Below are 21,389 nucleotides of genomic sequence, written 5' to 3'. Positions count from 1 at the left end.
GCAGATGAGGTGCACCCAGGTCAGGCAGATGCTGCCCCCAGACTCAGCTCTCAGCAAGGGCTGGGCAAGGGTCTCATTCCACAGGTCATTCTTAGTACCAGCCGCCTGTGTTGAGGAGGATAGGAGGCTGCCCAGGCTCAGTGGGAGGGTGGTGACCTGGAGGGAGGCATGTCCCTGACCTCAGGCCTCCTTTCCAGGGCAGCAGAGTCTATGTGGGGAAAGCAGTGGTGTCTGCACAGTTTCTAAATTTGGCTCCAGGCCCCCACCCAGTCCTTATCTTCCCGTGCTCAGCACTAAAGACCTGGAACATGTGGGCACCAAAAGCTGTTCGGCAAGACTTGTGATCTCAGTCATCCTCTGTGCTGACTTAACTTTGAATGTCAAACCAAAAGGCTGGGGTTACCCTCCCATCATACAGAATACAAAAAAGGCACAGAGAAGTGAGAATCTTGTCTTAGGTCACACAGCTGGAGAGGGCACAGCTGAGGCTCAGACCCAGTGAGGACTGGTCGGGAGTCCGTATGCTGTGCACCATGAGGTGCTGACCTGAAAGGCCAGCAAGGGGAGAGCAAGGCAGACCGGGTGCCCAGACTGAGCCAGGCTCACATCCACACACATGCACACATCCCTCTCTGCCCTTCCCCACTGAGGCTACAGAGGTCGGAGGAAATCAAAAGAGGAGCCAAGAGGGGGCAAGGGAGGAGGGTGGGGAGCCTATTAGGAGAAAAAGCCCCACTTCTCGGGTGTCCAGGAAATTCTCTTCCCTGGTGAGTCTGTCTCATATGAGAGGGTGGACAAAAAAATTAGAATTATCTTCTGGAGCGTGGGCCTCTTATAGTCCAGGCTTCCCTGACTAGGTGAGTGTTCTAGGAACATAACCTGTATCAGTGCACCAGCTGGTGTTGTTGTGAGAGGCTGCATTCGGCCTCAGTGAAATTTTGAAGACTCAACACATCTGCCCATTTCATGATGGGTGTCTGACAAATGCACCTGCCCACACCATCCTGAGTGGTCAGCAGTTTCTGACCCAAAATGCCCATGACCCCTGTGCCCTACCCTCCCTATTTACCCAATCTTGCCCTGAGTGACTTTTTCTTTGTCCCTCCAGATGAAAAAAAGCCCTCAAAGGGAAATGTTTTGCTGATGGAAGAGATGAAAGCAAAACAATGGCAGAAGTACCAAAAGGCATCAAAATTCACAAGTTTGAAAACTGAGCAGTGGGAAAACATCTTCACAGGTGTGTGGCAGCTAATGGAGAGGACTTAGAAGGTGACTGAAGTTTAAACATGTAAGAATAAACCCGCAGTTTTTATAAATAAATTCCATGTTTTTGGGGTCCCTCTTCCATACACCTCTCCTTGGGCAGTAACCTAACTGGACTGACTCCAGACTTATGACTTTGCAGGACTTGAGTTTCTGTTGCTGAGTATGAGTTCTCTGGGACCCCCTTGGAACTCTCTGCTTTCACTGATAAGGGGGATGAGGTATTTGGGCTTCAAATTTGTATGGAGACAAATTTAGAACAGGCCACAAAAACAGTAACAAAACAACCACTATGGAGGAGATTGGTGTTGACATCTTCATAGCATTTAAGAAACTGTTTGTCTATCTCACCTCTTGTTATGAAAGTAGAGGATTTGTTTAGCCAGTTACTTCTTTACAAATGACACTCTTGCGGACAGTAAAGGGCCAGTACACTTATCTGAAGTCCCCTCAGAGCTGAGGTATAAACTGAGTGGTGGCTACATTTGTCCTTTGGCTATTGAGATGCGATTTAAGGCTAGCGACTTACTCAACTTTCCTGCAAACATAGGGCTTCTCCCCTGAGTGTGTCCTCTGGTGTGTGATGAGATGTGCCTTCTGTGCAAAGCCTCGCCCGCACTCCCTGCAAACATAGGGCTTCTCCCCAGAGTGTGTCCTCTGGTGTGTGATGAGATTTGTCTTGCATGTAAAGCCTTGCCCGCACTCCCTGCAAACATAGGGCTTCTCCCCAGAGTGTGTCCTCTGGTGTGTGATGAGATGTGCCTTGCGTGCAAAGCCTCTCCCGCACTCCCTGCAAACATAGGGCTTCTCCCCAGAGTGTGTCCTCTGGTGTGTGATGAGATGTGACTTGCGTGCAAAGCCTCGCCCGCACTCCCTGCAAACATAGGGCTTCTCCCCAGAGTGTGTCCTCTGGTGTCTGATGAGGTCTGACTTGCATGCAAAGCCTCGCCCGCACTCCCTGCAAACATAGGGCTTCTCCCCAGAGTGTGTCCTCTGGTGTGTGATGAGACTTGTCTTGCATGTGCAAAGCCTCGCCCGCACTCCCTGCAAACATAGGGCTTCTCCCCAGAGTGTGTCCTCTGGTGTGTGATGAGACTTGTCTTCTGTGCAAAGCCTCGCCCGCACTCCCTGCAAACATAGGGCTTCTCCCCAGAGTGTGTCCTCTGGTGTGTGATGAGATGTGCCTTCCGTGCAAAGCCTCGCCCGCACTCCCTGCAAACATAGGGCTTCTCCCCAGAGTGTGTCCTCTGGCCTCTGACAAGATGTGACCCATCGTTGAAGCCTTGCCCACACCCTCCATGCTCCATCATTACAATTCTTGACATTCCCCCTCCCACAGATAGTTTCTCTGTGTCCTCTGGATGCACTCTCTGGCCTGTGCTGGGCTCTTCCTCCATCATTTCCTCACACTCATTCGAGCTCCCCATTTGTTCCCTGAGAGGTTTCAAAATGGCCCTTAAAATCCTCCTCTGTCTGATCCTTTGAAGCAAAGAGTCAGACCTTCCTTTGACCTCTCGTCCCTCAGTGGTGTCTTTCCAGCTGTGCGTGCTAGTATGTTGCTGCTGCTGATTCTGACCCTCTGGGCAGGGTCCCTCTGCTTGGAGGTGTTTTCCTGCAGATGTTCCTGGAAGTCTCTGAGAGGGGTGGCTGCGCTTCACATGTTGGCTGAGGAAATTCTGACTGGAGAAGGCCAGAGAGCAGGAGGGACATGGGTGCACCTCTGGCTTTGGTTCTGCTGAAAGAGAAAGGTTTGGTCAGGGCAGATGTTGACGACAATGCCTGGGCCGCACAACTTGCCTCCTGGTAAGACCTGCTCCATGAATCCTTCTTACTGTGGTGATAACACAACCTCTGTCCCTCACAAAGTGTCCCCTCACCATCTATTTTCCTTTTCATTTTCATTCAGTGCATCTTCAGAAATCCAGAAAGCCCACATCAAGGGTCTTTTTTAATATTGCCCAGACTAGGGACTTTTGGAGCATGAGAAGCCATTTCACTCCCTGTGTGGATGGAACTGCAGTGACCTTTCCCATCTGTAGGTATTTGCTAAGTCATGTTAAAGAGGAAAACTACAGGCCCCAACTAGGAATTGCTTCTCTCAGTTTTCCAAAATAGTAAAATAAAATGTCCTTCCTCAAGCCTCAGAACAAATATTTATGCTTCATTTAGTGTTAGCCCATTTCAAATACACTAAGACCTATTTCAAAATATTTCAACCACATTTCTTACACGCCTGACTCCTGTTCCTCTCTGGCTAATCCACATGCTCTCTCACTTGGAGATGAAGTAATATGAGGGAATTCCCCACTGGAGTTTATTTTCTAAAAATTAACAAAACATAATGAGAATAGAGAACACACCACTGTACAGCTGACAACTGCACACTTTCACTCAGGAAAGTCCCCAGTGTCTCAACTTGGGTCAAGGGCACTGCATTTCTGGGCTGCTAAGCATCTGTCTGATCTCCTTTCTTACCCTGTGTGCTGAGATGAGACCTGAGTGACCCTCAGCCAATTCAACGCCGCACCTCTTTTCTTCCCTGGACTAGCTGCTCCCTCTGCCTGGGATCCTCTGCCCGCAGGTATTTTTGTAAGTGTTGTTTCCTGAGGGGCCCTTCCCGGACCACCAGCCTCAGCCCACCTTCCCTCACACTGATCCCCAGGCACTTGTCCTGGATTACTTTTCTCCAAAGCACTAACCACTGTGTGATATTACACACGGGCACGCAGGTACCCCTGGGTTTCTCTCCTTCACCAGTCAGCTGCTTGAGAGCAGTGATTCTGATCAGGTGTTAATCTGCATTTCCAGATCCCAGAGCCCTGTGTGGCACAGAGTAGGAACTGACAGGGCAACTAACTGAAATCACGAATAAATGCATATTAACATACATATTTCATTTAGAAATTAGAGTAAATTAAGAAGAAAACAGCTATAAAAAGGCCAGAAAAACCTGCTTCGGTGAGGTCAGTTGCTAAAAACTTGTTTTTTGCTTTGACCAGGATGGCTCAGTGGGTTGGGTGTCGTCCCACAACGGAAAAGGTCATGGGTTAGATTGGTGGTCAGGACACAGGGCTGGGTTGAGTGTTTAGTCCCCAGCTGGGCAAGGGCTCATCAAAGAGCCCTTATGAGGCAACTGATCGACATCTCTCCAGCACACTGATGTTTTCCTCCCTCACCCTCCCCTCTCCTCTCTCTAAAAATAAATAATTAATATCTCTTTAAAAACTTGAGGGTTTTTTGGCCTCTAAGTCTTTCAGTACTATATGCTGGACATGGTATATTTAGGGCATGAAGAATTTAAAAAATTTGTGCAGAAATTAAAAATATAAAAATTCTTCATAAGAGTCAAAGGCATATGAAAGGAATCCTTAATTTCTAAAACATCTAATATGAAACTTTACTGACTTTAGAGGGGATTTTACTCAAGAGGTGGACCATGACCGTGAACATTTCTAAGGAAAGTTTTTGCTTTTCTTTCCATTTTGAGGAAGAACAGTGGTGCCCACCTCTCCCGGCCACGGGCTCTCTCTTCCACTTGCTGCCCCACTTGATGCCCAGCTCCTGGCCATACTCTTCCCCGTACCAGACCAGCAGCTCACAGCCCGGCCTGACAACCCGGCAGGTTCGGTAGAAAATCTGCCTGTGATATTGAAAGGCCACCAGGTTCTGCTCTTCGTCATCCCGGGCACAGTTCACATACCTGGGATTGAGGCAGATGAAGGGAAAGAAAAGCACAGTGTGAGTTCCCACTACCTGTGACATCCATGTCCAGCTCCTCACTGATTCTGAAGGCTCTCAGGCTCTGAGGCCACCCACTGCCCCTAATGCTCCCAGGGAACCTTCAGTTCAGTGTCTGAGCATCTGTCAGCACGTCATGTGAACGCCTGCCTCCCAGTCCTGCTTGCAGTGCTAATGCTTCCTAATACCATTTTCTAAAACTCAGTTACAGACTTAACCTCAATCCTGACTGGCCATAAAACCCAGTGACCTCTGAGTTCTCTAAATACTAAATCAAGTTCTGTTTGACACCACAGAACCTGGTGTTTGATCTAGACTCAGTTTCCAGATTAGCTCATATCATTCGATACTTAGGCCAAGTCCATCTTCTCTTGAGGGACCTTTCTCCAGTCTCCCCACACTTTACTTAGGGTGCCATTCACTTGCCTCCCCAAGGTTCCCATGGAAACTTGGAGGTCTCTCTGTCTTAGCAAAATACCACAGAACAACAACAGTTAATTCATTCTATTTCCCCTGATGAAAGAGCCTCCCTCAGGAAAGGGGCCCATGACCGTTCCTCTGCAGGCCTCAGAGCCCAGCTCTAGTTTGAAGTGAGGCTGCGCTGGTTCGCTGCCCTCACAGCTGTAGGCCATCCTTGGTCTGTGCTCTCCTGACACAGTGCTCATCTCAAAAAAAAAAATAGGAAAATTACAGTTAAATGTTTCTGAAAGCAATTGTCTCATGTCTGTCTGCAGTAAGTCCTTCATAAGGACATGGCTTGTGTGATCTCTTTAAGTAACAAATTCCTCTGTCTAAACTGGAACATAATATGTGCTTAATCAATGTTCATTAGATTAATTAAAGTACTATCCAGGGTCCCAGGAGAATCTAGGGTCTTTAAGGTTTTTTCTGCCCCGGAGCTCAAATTTTGTGTAGCATAAAAAATTTTTATAAAATGTTTCTATAGAAACTCTTTATATTTTCAAGAACATATGCTATATTTCTATCTCCTTTTTTTCTAAATGTCTCTTGATATGAAAGAACACTGTGTAGAGAAAAAGAGGAACAAAGGGTTAAGGGAGAGCTCTGGGGAGGCGTGATGACAGGGAAGAGGAGTGTCCCCTCTGGCACCCAGAGACCAGTCAACCTCACCTCATCCAGTTGGCCCAGGATTGGTCCTTCCCATCCACATACTCATAGCAGTTTCTCCCTTTGGTGATCTGAGTTTCAGAAAAGAAGTTAAAGACCTTTTATTTTCTAGGTGGGGAGGTAATAGTCAGAGTTATTTTACTCCACTGTCATCAAAGCTCGTTTGGCCTGCATGGGGATTCAACTGCCAGTTGTGACCACATGATGTTTTTCTTACTCATCACCTGCACAGCCAAGTCCACCTGTCCAATCAGAGCAGGAGTCCCACAAGGGAGAAGCCGCTCCTTTGTGTGTGCACCACTTTGCTCCCACTTACCTTTTAAAAAATATATTTTATTTCTAGAGAGAAGAGAAGGGAAGGAGAAAGAGAGGGAGAGAAACATCAATGTGTGGTTGCCTCTCACATGGCACCCACTGGGGACCAGGCCTGCAACTCTGGCATACGCCCTGACTGGGAATCGAACTGCGACTCTTTGGTTCACAGCCTGCGCTCAATCCACTGAGCTATACCAGCCAGGGCCCCACTTACCTTCTGATCCTTAAATGGGAGCTCTGTGTTCATGTAAAGCCCAGTCAGTACACAGAGCTGACTATATTGTCCCCTCCATGTCTAGCATTAGGAGGTGAGGTCCCTCCAGGCCACGGGGAGGGTGTGGGAAGCCAGAGGACAGTGGAAGAGGTAAACACTTCTCACCAGCCAGGAGTAGCCGCTGTTGGCTGCCTCTTCATCTTCTGTGATGTGTCCTTCATAAGGGCCAAAGTGCAGACCCACTGGCAAATCAGCTGCTTCATTCCACACTCCAAGCCCAGCCTCAGGGATGCCAGATGGTCCGATTCTCAACCCAGGGGGCAGGGTGAGGGTTGAGCGGTTGGGATGCCCCTTGTGCACTGCATGGTCCTTTACAAATGTAGGGGGCCCATGCACAGCACAGCTGTCGATGAAGAAGTTCTGACACTTTTCACAATCTGGAGGCGAGAGAAACAGGGGTTGGGGAAGGTGTAGTGCATGTTCCTGGACAACAAAGAACTTCAGAGAGAAGCCAGGCCCTCACATCACTGAGCCCCAACCCTGCACTCCTGGTCAGCGGAAGGAGGGAATGATTTGGGGACCAACTGGCTAGATGCAATTATTGTATCAACATGCTTCTTAATGAGGGTCGCTTACAAAGGTAGTCATCGTCCTGGGGCTCGCTGACTTCTTGGTATACATGGCCCTTTCTTTCTCGTAGGCTGTACATCTTCACATCTATCTCCTTTCTCCTGGGTTCTAAGTTGGAGAAGAGCAGTTGAGCGAGGTTGGTGGGGTGTGGAGTATTAGTTCCCATTTTGTCAGAAAACACAATCTCCTCCCATCAAATTATCGCCTGTCCCTTGTACATAATTTGGTATTTTACTCAGTTAACTATTGGTTCAGAGAGACTAAGATGACTGATTGAATTTTAGTTTCTAGATCTTCCCATTACCGGGTTTAACTTGCCAACCTTTAATCATTCATAACATATTCATTGAGTGCACTTTGTGTGTTAGGCATTGCGTAGAGGCCTGAGCACACAACACCAATGAAGTGTGGTTGCTATTATCACAGATGGATTTACTGAACGACTTGCATGTGTCCATTGTTTTAAATTTAATGTAATGTTTTCAGACAATATATGAGTGATGTTTCCTTATCTTCACTTTACATATTAGCATTTGGAAGCTCAGAGAATTTATAACATTTGCCTGAAGCTCCAGTGGTAACGTCAGTCTCAGCTTAAATCCAGGCATCCGAAGTCCTTCTCACATACCTAGGTCATACTTATCAGCCCTTTTGTAGGACTTATAGGAACTAATGTTTCCGAGTGATTTTCTCTTACCTGATTTTTGTCTAATGTGCTCTCCAGAGGCACTTGCTTCTCCAAGAGGGGACACTGGTTTCTGGGCCTGCTCTGAGCCACTTGCAGTCATCAAATTTGTTGTTCCGGACAATTCCTTCACACTATATTCATTGCTTAATGGCGTGGACATTGCCTTCAATGTGAGGGCCATGTATTAAAGGGTGATATGCATTTATTTAATTCTTAAGGGCCTATGATATATTCTCATATGCATGAGTATGAGAATATATCATAGTATGAAGTAATTGATACTTCAACAGCCCTTGGAAATATCTGGGGAATGTGACTATTGAATGAGAAGAAAGGGCCTATTATGCGTATTGAATTCAAGACTAGAACCCATGCCTTAGGCTCTTTTTTTTTCAACTTTCTCTATAATAGTGAGAGTGAGGCATATATGGAAGAGAATAAGAAATATTGGCAGAAACATATCTAGATAATAAAGAAAATGATGCTAAAATTTGCGAACTGCTGTATCTTGGGAAGAATATTTGTAATCAGATTAGCTGATTCCCTCTAATTTTGTTTGAATGAAGTTGTACCACTAGCTAGTTCTCTTCAGTTTCCTGATCTACAACAGGCTCATTCTTAATGTTTACAGTGACCATGAAATACAACAATGTTCACTGTGAACAGCAATATAAAGTGTTCTGTGAGCTGTGAATACAGTGTGGATGTGAGATTACAGTCCTGCTATCAATTTACCCGTCGGCTGTCTCCATATTTGACATCTCACAGAAACTATCTTCAGCGTTCATTGACCCATTCTAGTTTAATTTGCAATTGTGAAATCATTCATTCAGCAAATATTCAGGGGCCCTCAAGGCCATGAGACTTCTGAGAAGAATGCAGTTGGACCAGCCTCTCGAAGAGCTCACAGCACAGCGGCGGACCGGCCGTCTGAACAAATGATTCCAAACAGGGTGAGAGTGGCCTCCTTAGTGCTCAGAGAGAGAAGCTGTTACTTCCTTCTACAGGGATGGGCATTTGAAATCGGTTGCAGATGGATGAGTTTCTGCTGAATAGTGTGTAACCTTAAGCCATTTTATCACATGTTTCTCAATCATCAAACCTGAAGCACCTCAGGGGTGGGAGATACTTTCTTAGAGTGGGAGGCTCTGGTGCTGGGGAGCCTATACCCTTCTTTATGTGGGACTTTCCACCGTACAAACTGCCTACACATCAGACGCTTCCCTCATAGGGGTGTCCAGACTGTGGTCCGCAGGCCGCATGCAGCCCAGAATGGCTATGAATGTGGCCCAACACAACACTGTAAATTTACTTAAAACATTTGAGATGATTTTGTGCTTACATGTTGCAATGTATTTAATGTGTAGCCCAAGACAACCCTTCTTCTTCCAGCGTGGCCCAGAGACTCCAAAAGGCTGGATCCCCCTGCAGGGTCTGACTGCGTCTCTCACCTCAGCGTCGCAGGAGAGAATTGCAGTTGGAATCATGAGTCAGATGAATGGTGTCGTGATACACAGATGAGACAGTGTAAACTCTATAAAACTATGGCAGTTTTACTGAGTAAGTGGTTTAGGGAAGGAGCTACGGATTAGATTGCACAGAAGCAAACACTTCTATGTCTCAAACTCTCTACGTTCTCCTACTCTTACCTGCATCTGTATCCACGGGAAGTTCTTCTCGTCAACAGGGTTGGGAAATACTCACCTTCTGGTGTTTACTCTGCTCCCCTCTGAAGGCCACCCAAGAAGGTTTCACTAAAAGATGATGAGAGATCGGTGTTTTGGCTGGTAGATGTTTCCAAAATCTGGAGATTCTCATTAGGTACACAGAATTCCGAATCAGAGGATAGTCCAAGGGCAATCCAAGGAAGATGGAAAATGTTTTCTGAGCCATCATTAAGGCTTAAGCTTCTATTGGGGGCACCAAGTAATATTCTTAAAATGCTTTTTAAAAAACTAGACAAAGCATCATATGTGCTTAATCCTCCATTCATAGAGTATTTGTTATATATGTTAAAAATAGCCTTGGCTGGTGCGGCCTGCGAACCGAAGGGTCGCTGGTTCGATTCCCAGTCCGGGCACTCGCCTGGGTTGTGAGCCAGGTCCCCAGTAGGGGGCGCGTGAGAGGCCGCCACACACTGACGCTCCTCTCCCTCGCTTCCTCCCTCCCTAAAAATAAATGAAAACTTTAAAAGCCTTCCTTATTTAAAAATAAATTGGCCTTTCATGAGAAGAATGGAATAAAGGCCCCGCGACGGCGGCGCGGCCCAGACACGCGGGGGCGGACCAGCCCGGCCGGGCGGACCGCGCGCCGGGCCCTCACCTCGCTGCCTGGGCGTCCACTCCTCGTCCGAGTCGTCGCTGGCCGCCCCCCGGGCCGCGGCGGCCCGCCCGCGGTGGCGCATGAAGGCCGGCCGCGGGGCCCTGAGACCTGCGGAGAAAGCGGCCGTCGTCCCGAGGGCGGAGGGCGGAGGGCGGAGGGCGGAGGGCGGAGGGCCGCGGCCGCGCGCGCCCCGCCGGGACTACCTAGGCCGAGCAGCGCTTCGTAGTTGCTCTTCACGTTGCGGTACCGGCTCTTCTCCCAGGCGCCCATCGCCGCCCAGTCTTCCCGGGAGAAGTAGACGGAGATGTCCTTGAAAGCATCCTCGGCCTGCGGGGGCGGCAGACGGCGTGGGCCTGCGGCGGCCGCCCTCCGCCGGGGGGCGCCCGCCTTCTCGTCCGGCCGCCGCCGCCCCGCTCACCTGCGGCCTCCGCCGGGTCCGCCCCGCGTCGCCCTGGGGGCGCTCCTGCGTCTCGCGGCCGCGGTTCATCGCGTCCCGGCCCCGAGGCCCGGGAGCCTGTGGAAGGAGAAGGCGCTGAGAGGGCCGCGCGCCTTCCTCCCCGTCGGCGCGGCGCCCGGAGAGGGGACGCGAGGACCCGGCGGGACGAGGGGAGTCGGTGGGCCGCGGAGACCCGCCCTTCCCTCCGCGGCCGCCTCAGGAGGAGCGCGGCCGGGCCTGGGGCGGCGGCGGCGGCAGGGAAGGCGCCTCTGTCGGGGAAGGGGCGCGGACAGAGGCGCGGTCTCCGGGAGACGGCGTCCGTCAGGCGCCGGGGCGCCGGGGCCCCCAGGACAAGACCCGGGCCTTTCCGGCCGAGGGCACGCACATGCTGGGGGTGGGGGGCTACCGGACCTCCGAGGCTGAGGAGATCGGGGTCGCTCGCTGAGGGCTTTCCCGACCTTGCGTCCCCGGATGACGGCTTTCGGGGTCTCTGAGTTTGGGGAGATTCGGTCTTTCCGGGCGAGCTGCAGGCAGGGTGCCCGGGGCTGAGGGGAGCGGGGGCTTTCGGGCTGTTTGGGGGTCTAAGCGTCGGGGGATTTAGCGTTTGTCCGGGCGAGGAGATTTGGGGTCCTCCGGGTTAGTGGACGTGGGGCCCCTCCAGCCTCTCAGGATGAGGGCACCTAGACTCTCTTAGGCTGGACCTGAAGGTCGTGGGCTAAGGGTTCCACAGGGCCAGGCCCCCCGTTTTCCTGTCAGCCTCCCGGGTCCCCTGCCACGCTGCCCACCCTGGCCTCTGTCCCCCAGCTTCTGTCTTCTGCCCTCAGGAGGTGTGTGACGCGCAGAGGGCGAGGTTCCAGCCAATATAGCTGCTTCGATGCCCGCGGCCAATCAGCACTGAGATCGCAGGGTCTGCTCGCCAATTGGTCGGGAGAGTTGAAAGGGAGGGACAGGGGGTGGAGTCTGTCTGTCAGTTTCGGGTTCCCAGGCCCTCTCCACCCCGCGGGGATTGGCTGCTTCGGTTCCAGCGAGTGCCTGTCACGCAGCTTGCTGCGAGGACTGTGGCTAGGTGGTTCAGGTTTTTGTGGCTTGTTTGGCAGCTGTTGGTGCAGGACCCGCCCCTCAGGTGCCGGGAACCCCGAACCGGGGCGGTCTTCTGGGTGGATGTGGTCCTCCTGCCTCCTGACAAAGTGTCTTTGTTCCACCAGACTGTGGTCTGGATCCCCAACTTTTTTCTAGGCCCATCTGGCCCTCCCTTATCCAACCCACTTTCAACAAGAGCTTCATAACCAGTGAGGATGCGGTCAAGACTGCATTGCATTCCGGGGAAACTTAAGTCAGTAAATGGTGACCACAAAATTCATAGACACAAAATAAGTTCCAGAGGGTTCAAAGATTAAACACATGGAGTAATAAGTATACTAGAAAAGCCACGGGGAGAAGTGGTGGTATGAGTAATAGGTTTGTTGAAGTAGCTTTAGCGGGTGTACAAAGGCTTCAGAAATAAGATAAGATACAAGCAAACAGAAATGAAAACAAACACCCTGAGAAAACCTACAACTGTTTTGCACAAATATAAGGCACCTAATCTGAGGACAGGGGTCCAGGGTCAGTGTAGCTGCCACTGGCTTTCAAGAGATAAAATGGGAAGAGGGTTTCTGGCCCTTACCTCATTTTGAGCACCGAAAGATAACTTCATTTCCATGGGTTGGAAATAAGCCAACTAACTGTAATTATTACTGTGAAATTGCATAAAGGGGAGCCTCACTAAAGTGGAGTTGATGGGTGAGGGGGGGAGCTCTCATGTAGCACCACCCCCGGTCAGTCACAGGCCCCAACAGGAAGATGTACAGGTGCTTCCCAGCAGAAACCGACTTCCCGGGCAACTCAGCTAGAGTTGGAAGTCAACCCGCAGAAGTTCCTTACATTCGAAGACCACTGTGCACTCAGAAAGACACCAGCCTTCCTCATCTCAAAATCTTTCATGGAATCATAACTTCTGCAGAAATCTGCATATGCCTGTTTTGTCGGTTCAGCCACAGCAAAGTTATAGAGAGATGTATCCCCCATTGTATAGAGATATACAATGATGGCTCCAGCAATATGAAATTGCAGATGCTTGGCCCGAAGGCCACACATCTGGAGTTTAATCAAAGTTCTGAAACACATGGTAGTTACATTCTCCTGAATACCAACGTCCTTCCTGGGAGAGAAAGGGACCCCAACTTCTTGATGCTAATTTATTGAAGTTGGCTAGTTGGCTCCTGATAAAGAATTTGGACTTTATATTATCAATAGAACACACAAGAAATATGTGCAATGACCTGCCCACAATAATTAGTAAATGTTTATTAAGTGATGAAATTCACTGTCATGAACATAAAGGGTGGAAAAATGTAGGTTTACAGTTGTGAGTATTCAAAGCAGAGTTTATTCTTGCATTATTTATTAGTCATTGCACAATTTCCAATACAAACCTACTGCTGCCCCACCCTGTATGTGGTTCCGTGTAGAATAAGGTGAGTAGCAGTTATGAACCATGTTTTATACTTCATATATTTCTACAAATTAGATTTGCTAAATCTATGAGTCAAATTGATTCTGTCTTCTTTTTTAAATGAGAATAAGACTTACTCAGCCCTAGAGAGGGCAGTAACTGTGGGGATCAGAACCAGAGCCATGCCTGTGTGTGAGTGCCCAGGCTTTTTATTGGGGCCAGAGGGTGGGAGCAGACTCTTCTGTTACAGTGTTGCTATAGGCTACAGGGCTATGATGGCTGGTCGCTGTTATTTTCTCCCTGCAGGTGCACTCTGGTCTTGATTTTTTTCTCCTTTAATCCCTGCAAATAAACTCAATGAAAGATAGTTGTTTATCTTGTGTTTCTTAGAGGTCTTATGCTTGTTGCCAACTTCTGGGTTTCCCCTCCTCCTCCCTTCCCTGGCCACCTGTGGTATCTCAGAACTGCAAAAGTATCAAAGGAAGGTGATTTAAGCTGTATGTTCTCTGGTCAGGAAGGAGAGGTAGGAACCATTTGCTCTCGAGTGTCCTTGGTTATGGGAGATAAGATCTTGCAGTTTACATAGGAGTAGGTTGTAAGTTGCTCAAACTGCCTGGCCTTGTTTAATTTTCCTGACTCAGTTTCCCCATTCCACCTGGCCCCAGGCTTCTCACCACCCTGTCACCCTACTAACAGTATAGATTGCCTGTGTTCTCCCACCACCAATGCTTGATGTTATCTTTTTATTGTTTTTTTTCCAAAGGCAAGGAAAAGTCTTCTCATGTTGATGTGGATGTCTTTCATTATTAGGTTGAGCATCATTTCTGTCTAAATGGCCATTTGGTTATGTCTTTACAAACAATTCATGTCATTTGCCCACATTTCCTTTCTTTTTTGCTTTGTATCATTTACCTTCTTTTCCTCCAGACAGAAGTTGTACCTTTCCAGTTGGGTCAAGTCTTTTCTTACAGCCTGAGTTTCATGTCCCATGTGCAGCTTCCCCTGCACTTTCTGCACCGTCATCTGTTCCGGCTCATGAGGAACTCTTAGGGTTATCGACCTGGTGTCCTACCAGCTGTCCAGCCTTTCAGGCAGAGCTTGTCCCCTCGCTAACTCATGGTCCTGTGGACCAGGGAGCTGCTGGGTGCCCAGCCCCAGCCTCAAGCTCTTTTCCAGCCCTGCGGTCACCTGGAGGACTGTGGTCCGGATGGCATACTGGGTGCCGTGTAGGTCCCACGGGGTCCTCAGGAGGGTGTTGTCCAGGGTGAAGAAGCCGTTGCCCGTATGCCACACTTGGGTGCAGACAGCAGTGTTCTTCAGCTCCGGCTGATTGACATCTGTACTTGAAGCCGTCTTGCCCCACGTATGTGAATATTTAGAGCTGGAACTGGGTAATGCTGGAGAATGCACATTGTGTGATGAGCAGTTCTTGGTTTGCTCACTGGCCGCTATTGTTACTGTTGAAACATGAGGTGCCCTCCAAGGTGAGGGCTGTACGAATGGATTGGGGTTACTACTTCTGACACTTTTGGTTTGGTTTTGTCGTGCCGGGGGAATCTGAAAGGTCCACTCCTATCCCAATTTTACTTCCATCTGCTCCATCAGAAATGTGACTTGCGGTGGCTGGACTGCCGGCAGGCTCTGCCTGCAGGAGGCAGTGTGGGGCCCTCATGGATTTGGAACCCCATCGCCCAGCACAGGTCATCGTCCCGAGTGACCTAAACACAGAGATATGCCCACCTTCCCCGGGAACACAGGACATCTCCCACTGCCCCGCAGAGATCTGAAAAGCCACTGCAGTGCAAGAGAGCTGACCACACTTGCACTCATGCGCAAGTGCCCAGAGAAGGCGTCTATCACGTACCACGGAACCAGGCAAGGTGGCTGCTCGCAAAGGAAATGAAAATCTCCACAAAGGAAACTTTTTAAAAAGTACTTTTATTAGCTATGTTATTATAGTTTTCCCAATTTATTCCCCTTTATCCCCCCTCCACCCTGTACCCCCAACTGTCCAGCATTCCCCCACCTTAGTTCATGTCCATGGGTGGTACATGTAAGTTCTTTGAGTTCTCTGTTTCCTATACCAGTTTTTATCTCCCTGTCTATTTTATGTCTACCAATTATGCTTCTTCTTCCTTGTACTTTCCCCCCTGTTAGAATGGAAGGGCAGATAAAGTGCTTCCCAGATAAGGTCTCCCCCACCTTATCCTCCCTCCCCCACCACTGAAATCCCTCCATGTAATGTCCATTTCTCTGATTCTGTTCCTGTTCTAGTTTTTTTGCTTAGCTTTTGGTTTTGTTGTTTTTCTTCTCTTTTCAGTTCATTTGTTGATAGTTGTGAGTTTGTTGTCATTTTACTGTTCATATTTTTGATCTTCTTTTTCTTAGGTAAGTCCCTTTAACATTTCATATAATAATGGCTTGGTGACGATGAACTCCTTTAACTTGACCTTATCTGGGAAGCATTTTATCTGCCCTTCCATTCTAAATGATAGCATTGCTGGGTAGAGTCATCTTGGATGGAGGTCCTTATCTTTCATGGCTTCAAATACTTCTTTCCAGCTCCTTCTTGCTTGCAAGGTTCCTTTTGAGAAATCATCTGATAGTCTAATGGGAACTCCTTTGTAGGTAATTCTCTCCTTTCTTCTTGCTCCTTTTAGGATTCTCTCTTTATCTTTAATATTGGGTAACTTAATGATGATGTTCCTCGGTGTATTCCTGGGTCCAACTTCTTTGGGACTCTCTGGGCTTCCTGGACTTCCTGGAAGTCCATTTCCTTTACCAGATTGGGGAGGTTTCCCTTCATTATTTCTTCAAATAAGTCTTCCATTTCTTGCTTTTCCTCTTCTCCTTCTGGCACCCCTATAATTTGGAAGTTGGAACGTTTCAGGTTGTCCCAGAGGTTCCTAAGCTTCTCTTCATTTTTTTGAATTCTTGTTTCTTCATTCTGTTCCGGTTGGATGTTTATTTCTTCCTTTTGTTCCAAATAGTTGATTTGAGTCCTGGTTTCTTTCTTGTAACTGTTGGTTCCCTGGATATTTTGCTTTATTTCATTTTGGGTAGCTTTCATCTGTTTGTTTTTTTTTTTTCATTTTTTTACCAAGGTCAATCAATTCTGTGAACATTTTGGTTACCAGCGCTTTGAGTTCTCCATCAGATAGGTTGGCTATCTCCTCATCGTTTAGCTCTCTTCCCGAAGCTTTGCTCTGTTCTTTCCTTTGGGCCTTATTTCTTTGTCTCGCACACCTGATATGTTGTGAGGGTTTGGCGCCTTGGGTATTCATCTGGACAGGGCAACCCTCTTTGTCGCGCTGCATGCTGCCTGTAGGGGAGGTGCCAGAGAAGGAGCCATGCGGCCTGTGTGCTTGCCTCCAGCACACTTTCCAACAAACTCTTGTGTGAGACTGGGAGTTTCTCCACCGCAGCAACCACTGTAGTCCACAGGCAGCTCTGAGTCTCAGTTTGTCCTTCTGCCAGCCTCGCCTGTGCAGTTCGCTGGCTGGCTGCGGGTTTTCTCAGCTTCCCTACCTGCACGTTTTGTCTTTAATTCCTTGGTTGTCAGAGTTCCATGCAGTTTGATTTTCTGGAAGTTCTGGTTGTTTATTGATTTTAGATAGGTTGTTATCTTCCCTTTGGTTGTGTGAGGAAGTGAAGGGGTTCTGCTTACGCCTCTGTCTTGGCTGGAACACCCACAAAGGAAACTTTTAAAGACCTAGAACTCTGTGACTTAACTGGCAGAATTAAACGTGGCAGTTCTGGAGAAAGTCAGTGAGTTACAAGGAAACAGAGATGGGCAGTTCAATGATTGCAGAACGTTAAAGAAATCGATCAGCAAAACACACACTTACTAAAGAGATAGAAACTTGAAATAAAAAGTTGCTTGGTAAGGAGTTATTTATTCCAAATGATTGGTTCCTGTTTACTCAAAGTACAGATGTATGGTTTTCATTTTTGCAGGCAATGCCAGGATAAGAAAACTGTTCATACGTGTGCTTTTATACTGTATACATGCATCACAGTGTTGAAGACTCAGCCATTAGCTGAGAACATGCTGTTCTTGACTTTGTAGGCAAAAGTATTGCTCTTGCAAACTTTTTATGCATCACAACTGTAAAGACTGTTGGCGTGCGTTATAGCATTATAGTGCTGTGTTCTGTGGTTGCACAGGGCGGTCTGATCACACATTTCTAACTGGGTGTGTTGTGGTGGGTAGTCACATCTGGGCATATAACTTCTTTTTTTTAATTTATTGATTTGAGAGAGAGAAGGTGGGGGGCAGAAAGAGAGAGAGAGAGAAACATCGTATGTGCCCTGACCAGGAATTGAACCCACGAGACTTTGGTCCACAGGGTGATGGTCCAAGCAATAGAGCTACAATGGCCAGGTTGTAGATCATTTTGGATCAAACCTCCCAACTACTGTCATCAGTTTTGGCTCAAATAAACTCATACAAATTATCCACAGTCTTGGATATTTCTTACATCAATACCTTGAACCCAATTTGACTGACATTTCAGGGCGGTGACATCATCCATTTATCAAAATGACAGGTGTCTGAACTCTGCAAGCCAGCAGCCCTCTTAGAAATAACTGTTCATGTTTATACATAAGCCATGTTTTTACATGTGTTACATGGGGTCACAACATGGTAACACATACATGGTGAAAATGTTAAATGCACGTGTATTGTGGTGAGGGTCCCGGCAGGGATGAGGTGAGTGGGTAATGGCGAGGAGTAAGGGAGAGGGTTAGTGAGTTAGGAGGCCAGGATCAGGGATCAGGGTCAAGGTTACAGGGTTATGGGGTTAAGGTTAGGAATGGTGTTTGGGTTGGGGTTGGGGTTTAGGGGTCAGGGTGAGGGCCAGAGTCAGGGCTTAGGGGATCAGGATTAGGATGGTTAAAGTTTAGGGTTTTTGATGAAAAGGTCAGAGCTCAGGGTTAGAGGTTAAGGTGTTAGGCTTAGGGTTATGTTTTAGATTAAGGTCAGGTTCAGGGTTCAGTTTGAGCATAACTGGCCTCTCCCCCTCCTCCCTTGCCATGTCTCCAAAGCTTTCAGGACACGGGACACAACCCACATCACACGGAAGTCTGGGTTTGAATTTGAGTACGGGTTCTCTGTTCCTCACCCTACTCTTTGACAGGAGAAGAACATTGTTCTGGTTACTGACTGTTTCAGGTCCCCCTCAGCCCCCCGCTAGGGTTGTGGAGGGTCTCTGAGGTCAACAGGGCTCCCCCCAGCCTCCCTTTGGGAAGGGGTGCTGGCCGCTCTGAGCTTGGCAGCCGGAGGTGCCTGCTCAGCCTTGGCCATGAGGTACTCAGCAGGCAGGTATGGATTTATACAGGACTGACTGCAATGACCGGCCAGGCCCCAGGGGCAGCCGTCCTTAGTCCAACCTGAGTGGGCTGCAGTAGACGGGCAGGTCTCAGACAGGACACCCCTTGGCCTCTGACCACCTAGGCAGGCATCTGTGGTCCTCCAGCTCAGGCCAGTCCAGCTGGGCCTGTCCAGCTCCCAAGGCCAATTACTGAGTGAACCATGCCTCTCGGCACCTGTGCAGCTACTGGGCAGTGCAGACAGCACTTTGGGATTATTTGGTTCCCGACACCGTGTGGCTGAGACAAGCACCTCCCCCCTCACAGCCTCAGCCTGGTAGTAATTCTCCAGGTGGTGGGCGTGGCCTCCGGCTGTAACAAAGCTCTGCCATCCACGCCCGGCGAGAACCACGAGTGTTGGAGTGACTGCCTCGCAGTGCGCAGTTTTGCGCTGAGACCGCGTGGATTTGGAGAGCCACGTGCGTCCACAGTCCAGCCCCTGTGGCCTCTGGAAAGCTGACCGAGCGTGAATTTTGTGATCTGGAATCACCCCTGAGCCTCCCACTGGTTCCCTTCCCAGCCTTGCTCTTTGTAAAGGGAGGAGAGACTGGAATCGCCCACTTTGTCCTTTTGGGACGACGGATTGATGTGGCCTGGACGGGCGGCACTCTCGGGCTCCCACCGCTGAGGACCTGAGTGAGGCCCGTGTGCCTGCTGAGGGCCAGTCTCTGAGATGAGAAGACATGACACCCAAGGCAGGAGCCGAGTTTATCACAGAGAGTGGTGTTGCTTTTGCAGCCAGAGAAGGAGCCCCTGGCCCTGTGGGAGGACAGCAGGGGCCCTGGGCGGTGACCCTGACTGTGGACAGCCCCTGACCCTGTGGGTCCTTCCTTCCATGGCTTCACACCCTGCAGCCCTGTGGGGGGCCATCCGTGGTGTGGACCCTGCCGCTTTCCCTGACCCGGAGTCTGGCCTTCTGCCCACACCCTGCGCCTCTGCACTCCTTCCGGAGCCCCTCCCACCTGCCTCCTGTCCCAGCAGTCCCTGGGGGCTGGCCCTACGTCTAGCCAATCCCACCTTCGTTCTCTGGATGCTCTGATGACTTCAGAGATGAGCATGTGGCCCAAACAAGGTCAAAGGACTTAAAGCTGCTCTTTTATGGAACACAAAGGAAGGAAGGAGAAACCCTTCACATTAGGATGGGTGGTGAGCGGGTGTCCGCCCAGAGTTTCTGGTGGCCCTGACACAGTGGGAGAGACTGTGCCCGTGAACGGGGACTGCCGAGGACACTGAGTGGGGCTGAGGGCTGGAGACCGACTGGGTCCCACTGTGAGAATGTGAGAACCTGTATCTGCCAGGCCCAAGCCTGTTGCTTTTCATTTTTAAGATTTTTTAGAGAGAGAGGAAGGGAGAGAGAAAGAGAGGGAGAGAAATAACGATGTACCACAGAAATACATCTATCAGTTGGTTGCCTCTTGCATGCCCCCTACTGGGGACCTGGCCCACAGCCCAGGCGTGTGTCTTGACTGGGAACCAAACTGGTGACCTTTCAGTTTGCAGGCTGGCGCTCAATCCATTGAGCCACACCAGCCAGGGCCAAGGCCGCTCTTAAATTTGCCTCTTGCTAGTGTTAATCTATTTCTACCATTTAAAAGTATTAATTTATTTTACTTCAGTAAGTACGTCCAGTATATTGCAATCAAGGGGATTCCGCTGACACGTCAAAGCTGTGGTCCCCGAGACTCCCTCTGCACAGTGTCCTTGGGTGCTGGGGCCCCTCTGGGGGGGCTGCTGAGCAGCTCTGTCCCTGTCCCTTCTCCGTCCCAGGAGAGGGACAGCCCAGAACTAGGTGAAAGCCAGCTGGGGAAGAGGTCCCTGGGTGGGTAATAAGTCTGTTTGTATTTTTTGCACATTTTATTAAAGTGTGTTTTTTACTAGGAAGTCACCCATGTCCTCTACTTTTCCAGTTTGATGCAATAGATATCTCTTATGTGAGTCTTAATTTATCCTCTTTCTATGTTTTGTACAGAATTGTTATAATTAATAAATATTGATACATTGTTACTAACTAAAGTGCACATTGTATTCAGTTTCCCACATTCAAGGCTCAGCACCAGCGCTGGCCCCTCCGTCTGTGAAAGCCCTGCCTGGTCTCCAAGCAGAGAGGCGGACACTGGCCTCCAGGGTTCCTGGCACGGAGTGGGCGGGGCGTCCGGAATAAAACCAGGAGGAGGCCGTGGGGCCTCCACAGAGTCTCCACACTGCGCCCGTGATGGGGGGAAGGAGCTGTAGGTACTTCTCATGCCTGGGGGGGTGGGTTAGGGTTTCTAATTTAGAAATGGGATTAGATTTCTAATTGAGGAAGATTCAGCTGGTCACGGCGTGGAGGTTGGATTGGGCCCCCGGTCGTGTAGAAATCAGAAGTATTTTATAAATGACATTGTAGCCCTTCCAGGTGATCTGAGGAAGTTGCAATACGGCAAAGGTCCATATTTTCAGTAAGGAAGATTCTAGGTGGTGAACTTTGGAATCTAAAAAAGCAAGAGTATTTACTTTTAGTGGCCTGACAGAACAGTTATTAAGGAGTGACGTGTGAGCAACGACAAGAAACCTGTCATCCTCGCACGCCTGCGGTGCTTCACCGCCGTGACTCAGTGTCCCCGGGTGTCTGGTCCCTTCGCCCGCTGCCCTTGGGCAGGGGCCCGCTCAGCCTGGACGCTTCCACCGCGGCTCGGCGGCCACAGGCCGGGCCCTTCCCTGCCATTTAGGTCTCAGCGCCCACACTACTTTAAAGACAGGTTTTTTTGTTTGTTTTTGTTTTTGTTTTGTTTCCGGCCATTCATTTTTC

The 21,389-nt window shown here is 49.3% G+C and overlaps 1 protein-coding gene across 1 annotated transcript; it reads right to left on the bottom strand.

Annotated features, from left to right (window-relative positions):
* Nucleotides 1-454: 454 nt before the first annotated feature.
* Nucleotides 455-14,251, bottom strand: PRDM7 (PR/SET domain 7). Its single transcript, XM_053672210.1, is given in 14 exon segments — nt 455-546; nt 2,764-2,995; nt 4,770-4,821; nt 4,823-4,963; nt 6,133-6,200; nt 6,824-7,095; nt 7,295-7,396; nt 7,986-8,139; nt 9,681-9,730; nt 10,299-10,406; nt 10,502-10,625; nt 10,717-10,812; nt 11,193-11,315; nt 14,141-14,251. Coding segments are annotated over 14 exon segments (1,725 nt in total).
* Between the last annotated feature and the right edge of the window lie 7,138 nt (nt 14,252-21,389).

The sequence above is a fragment of the Artibeus jamaicensis genome, unplaced genomic scaffold (assembly GCF_021234435.1).
Source record: "Artibeus jamaicensis isolate MK-2021 breed Jamaican fruit bat unplaced genomic scaffold, CSHL_Jam_final contig_755, whole genome shotgun sequence".
Classification (NCBI taxonomy): Eukaryota; Metazoa; Chordata; class Mammalia; order Chiroptera; family Phyllostomidae; genus Artibeus; species Artibeus jamaicensis.
This window is presented reverse-complemented; position numbering and strand designations above follow the sequence as displayed.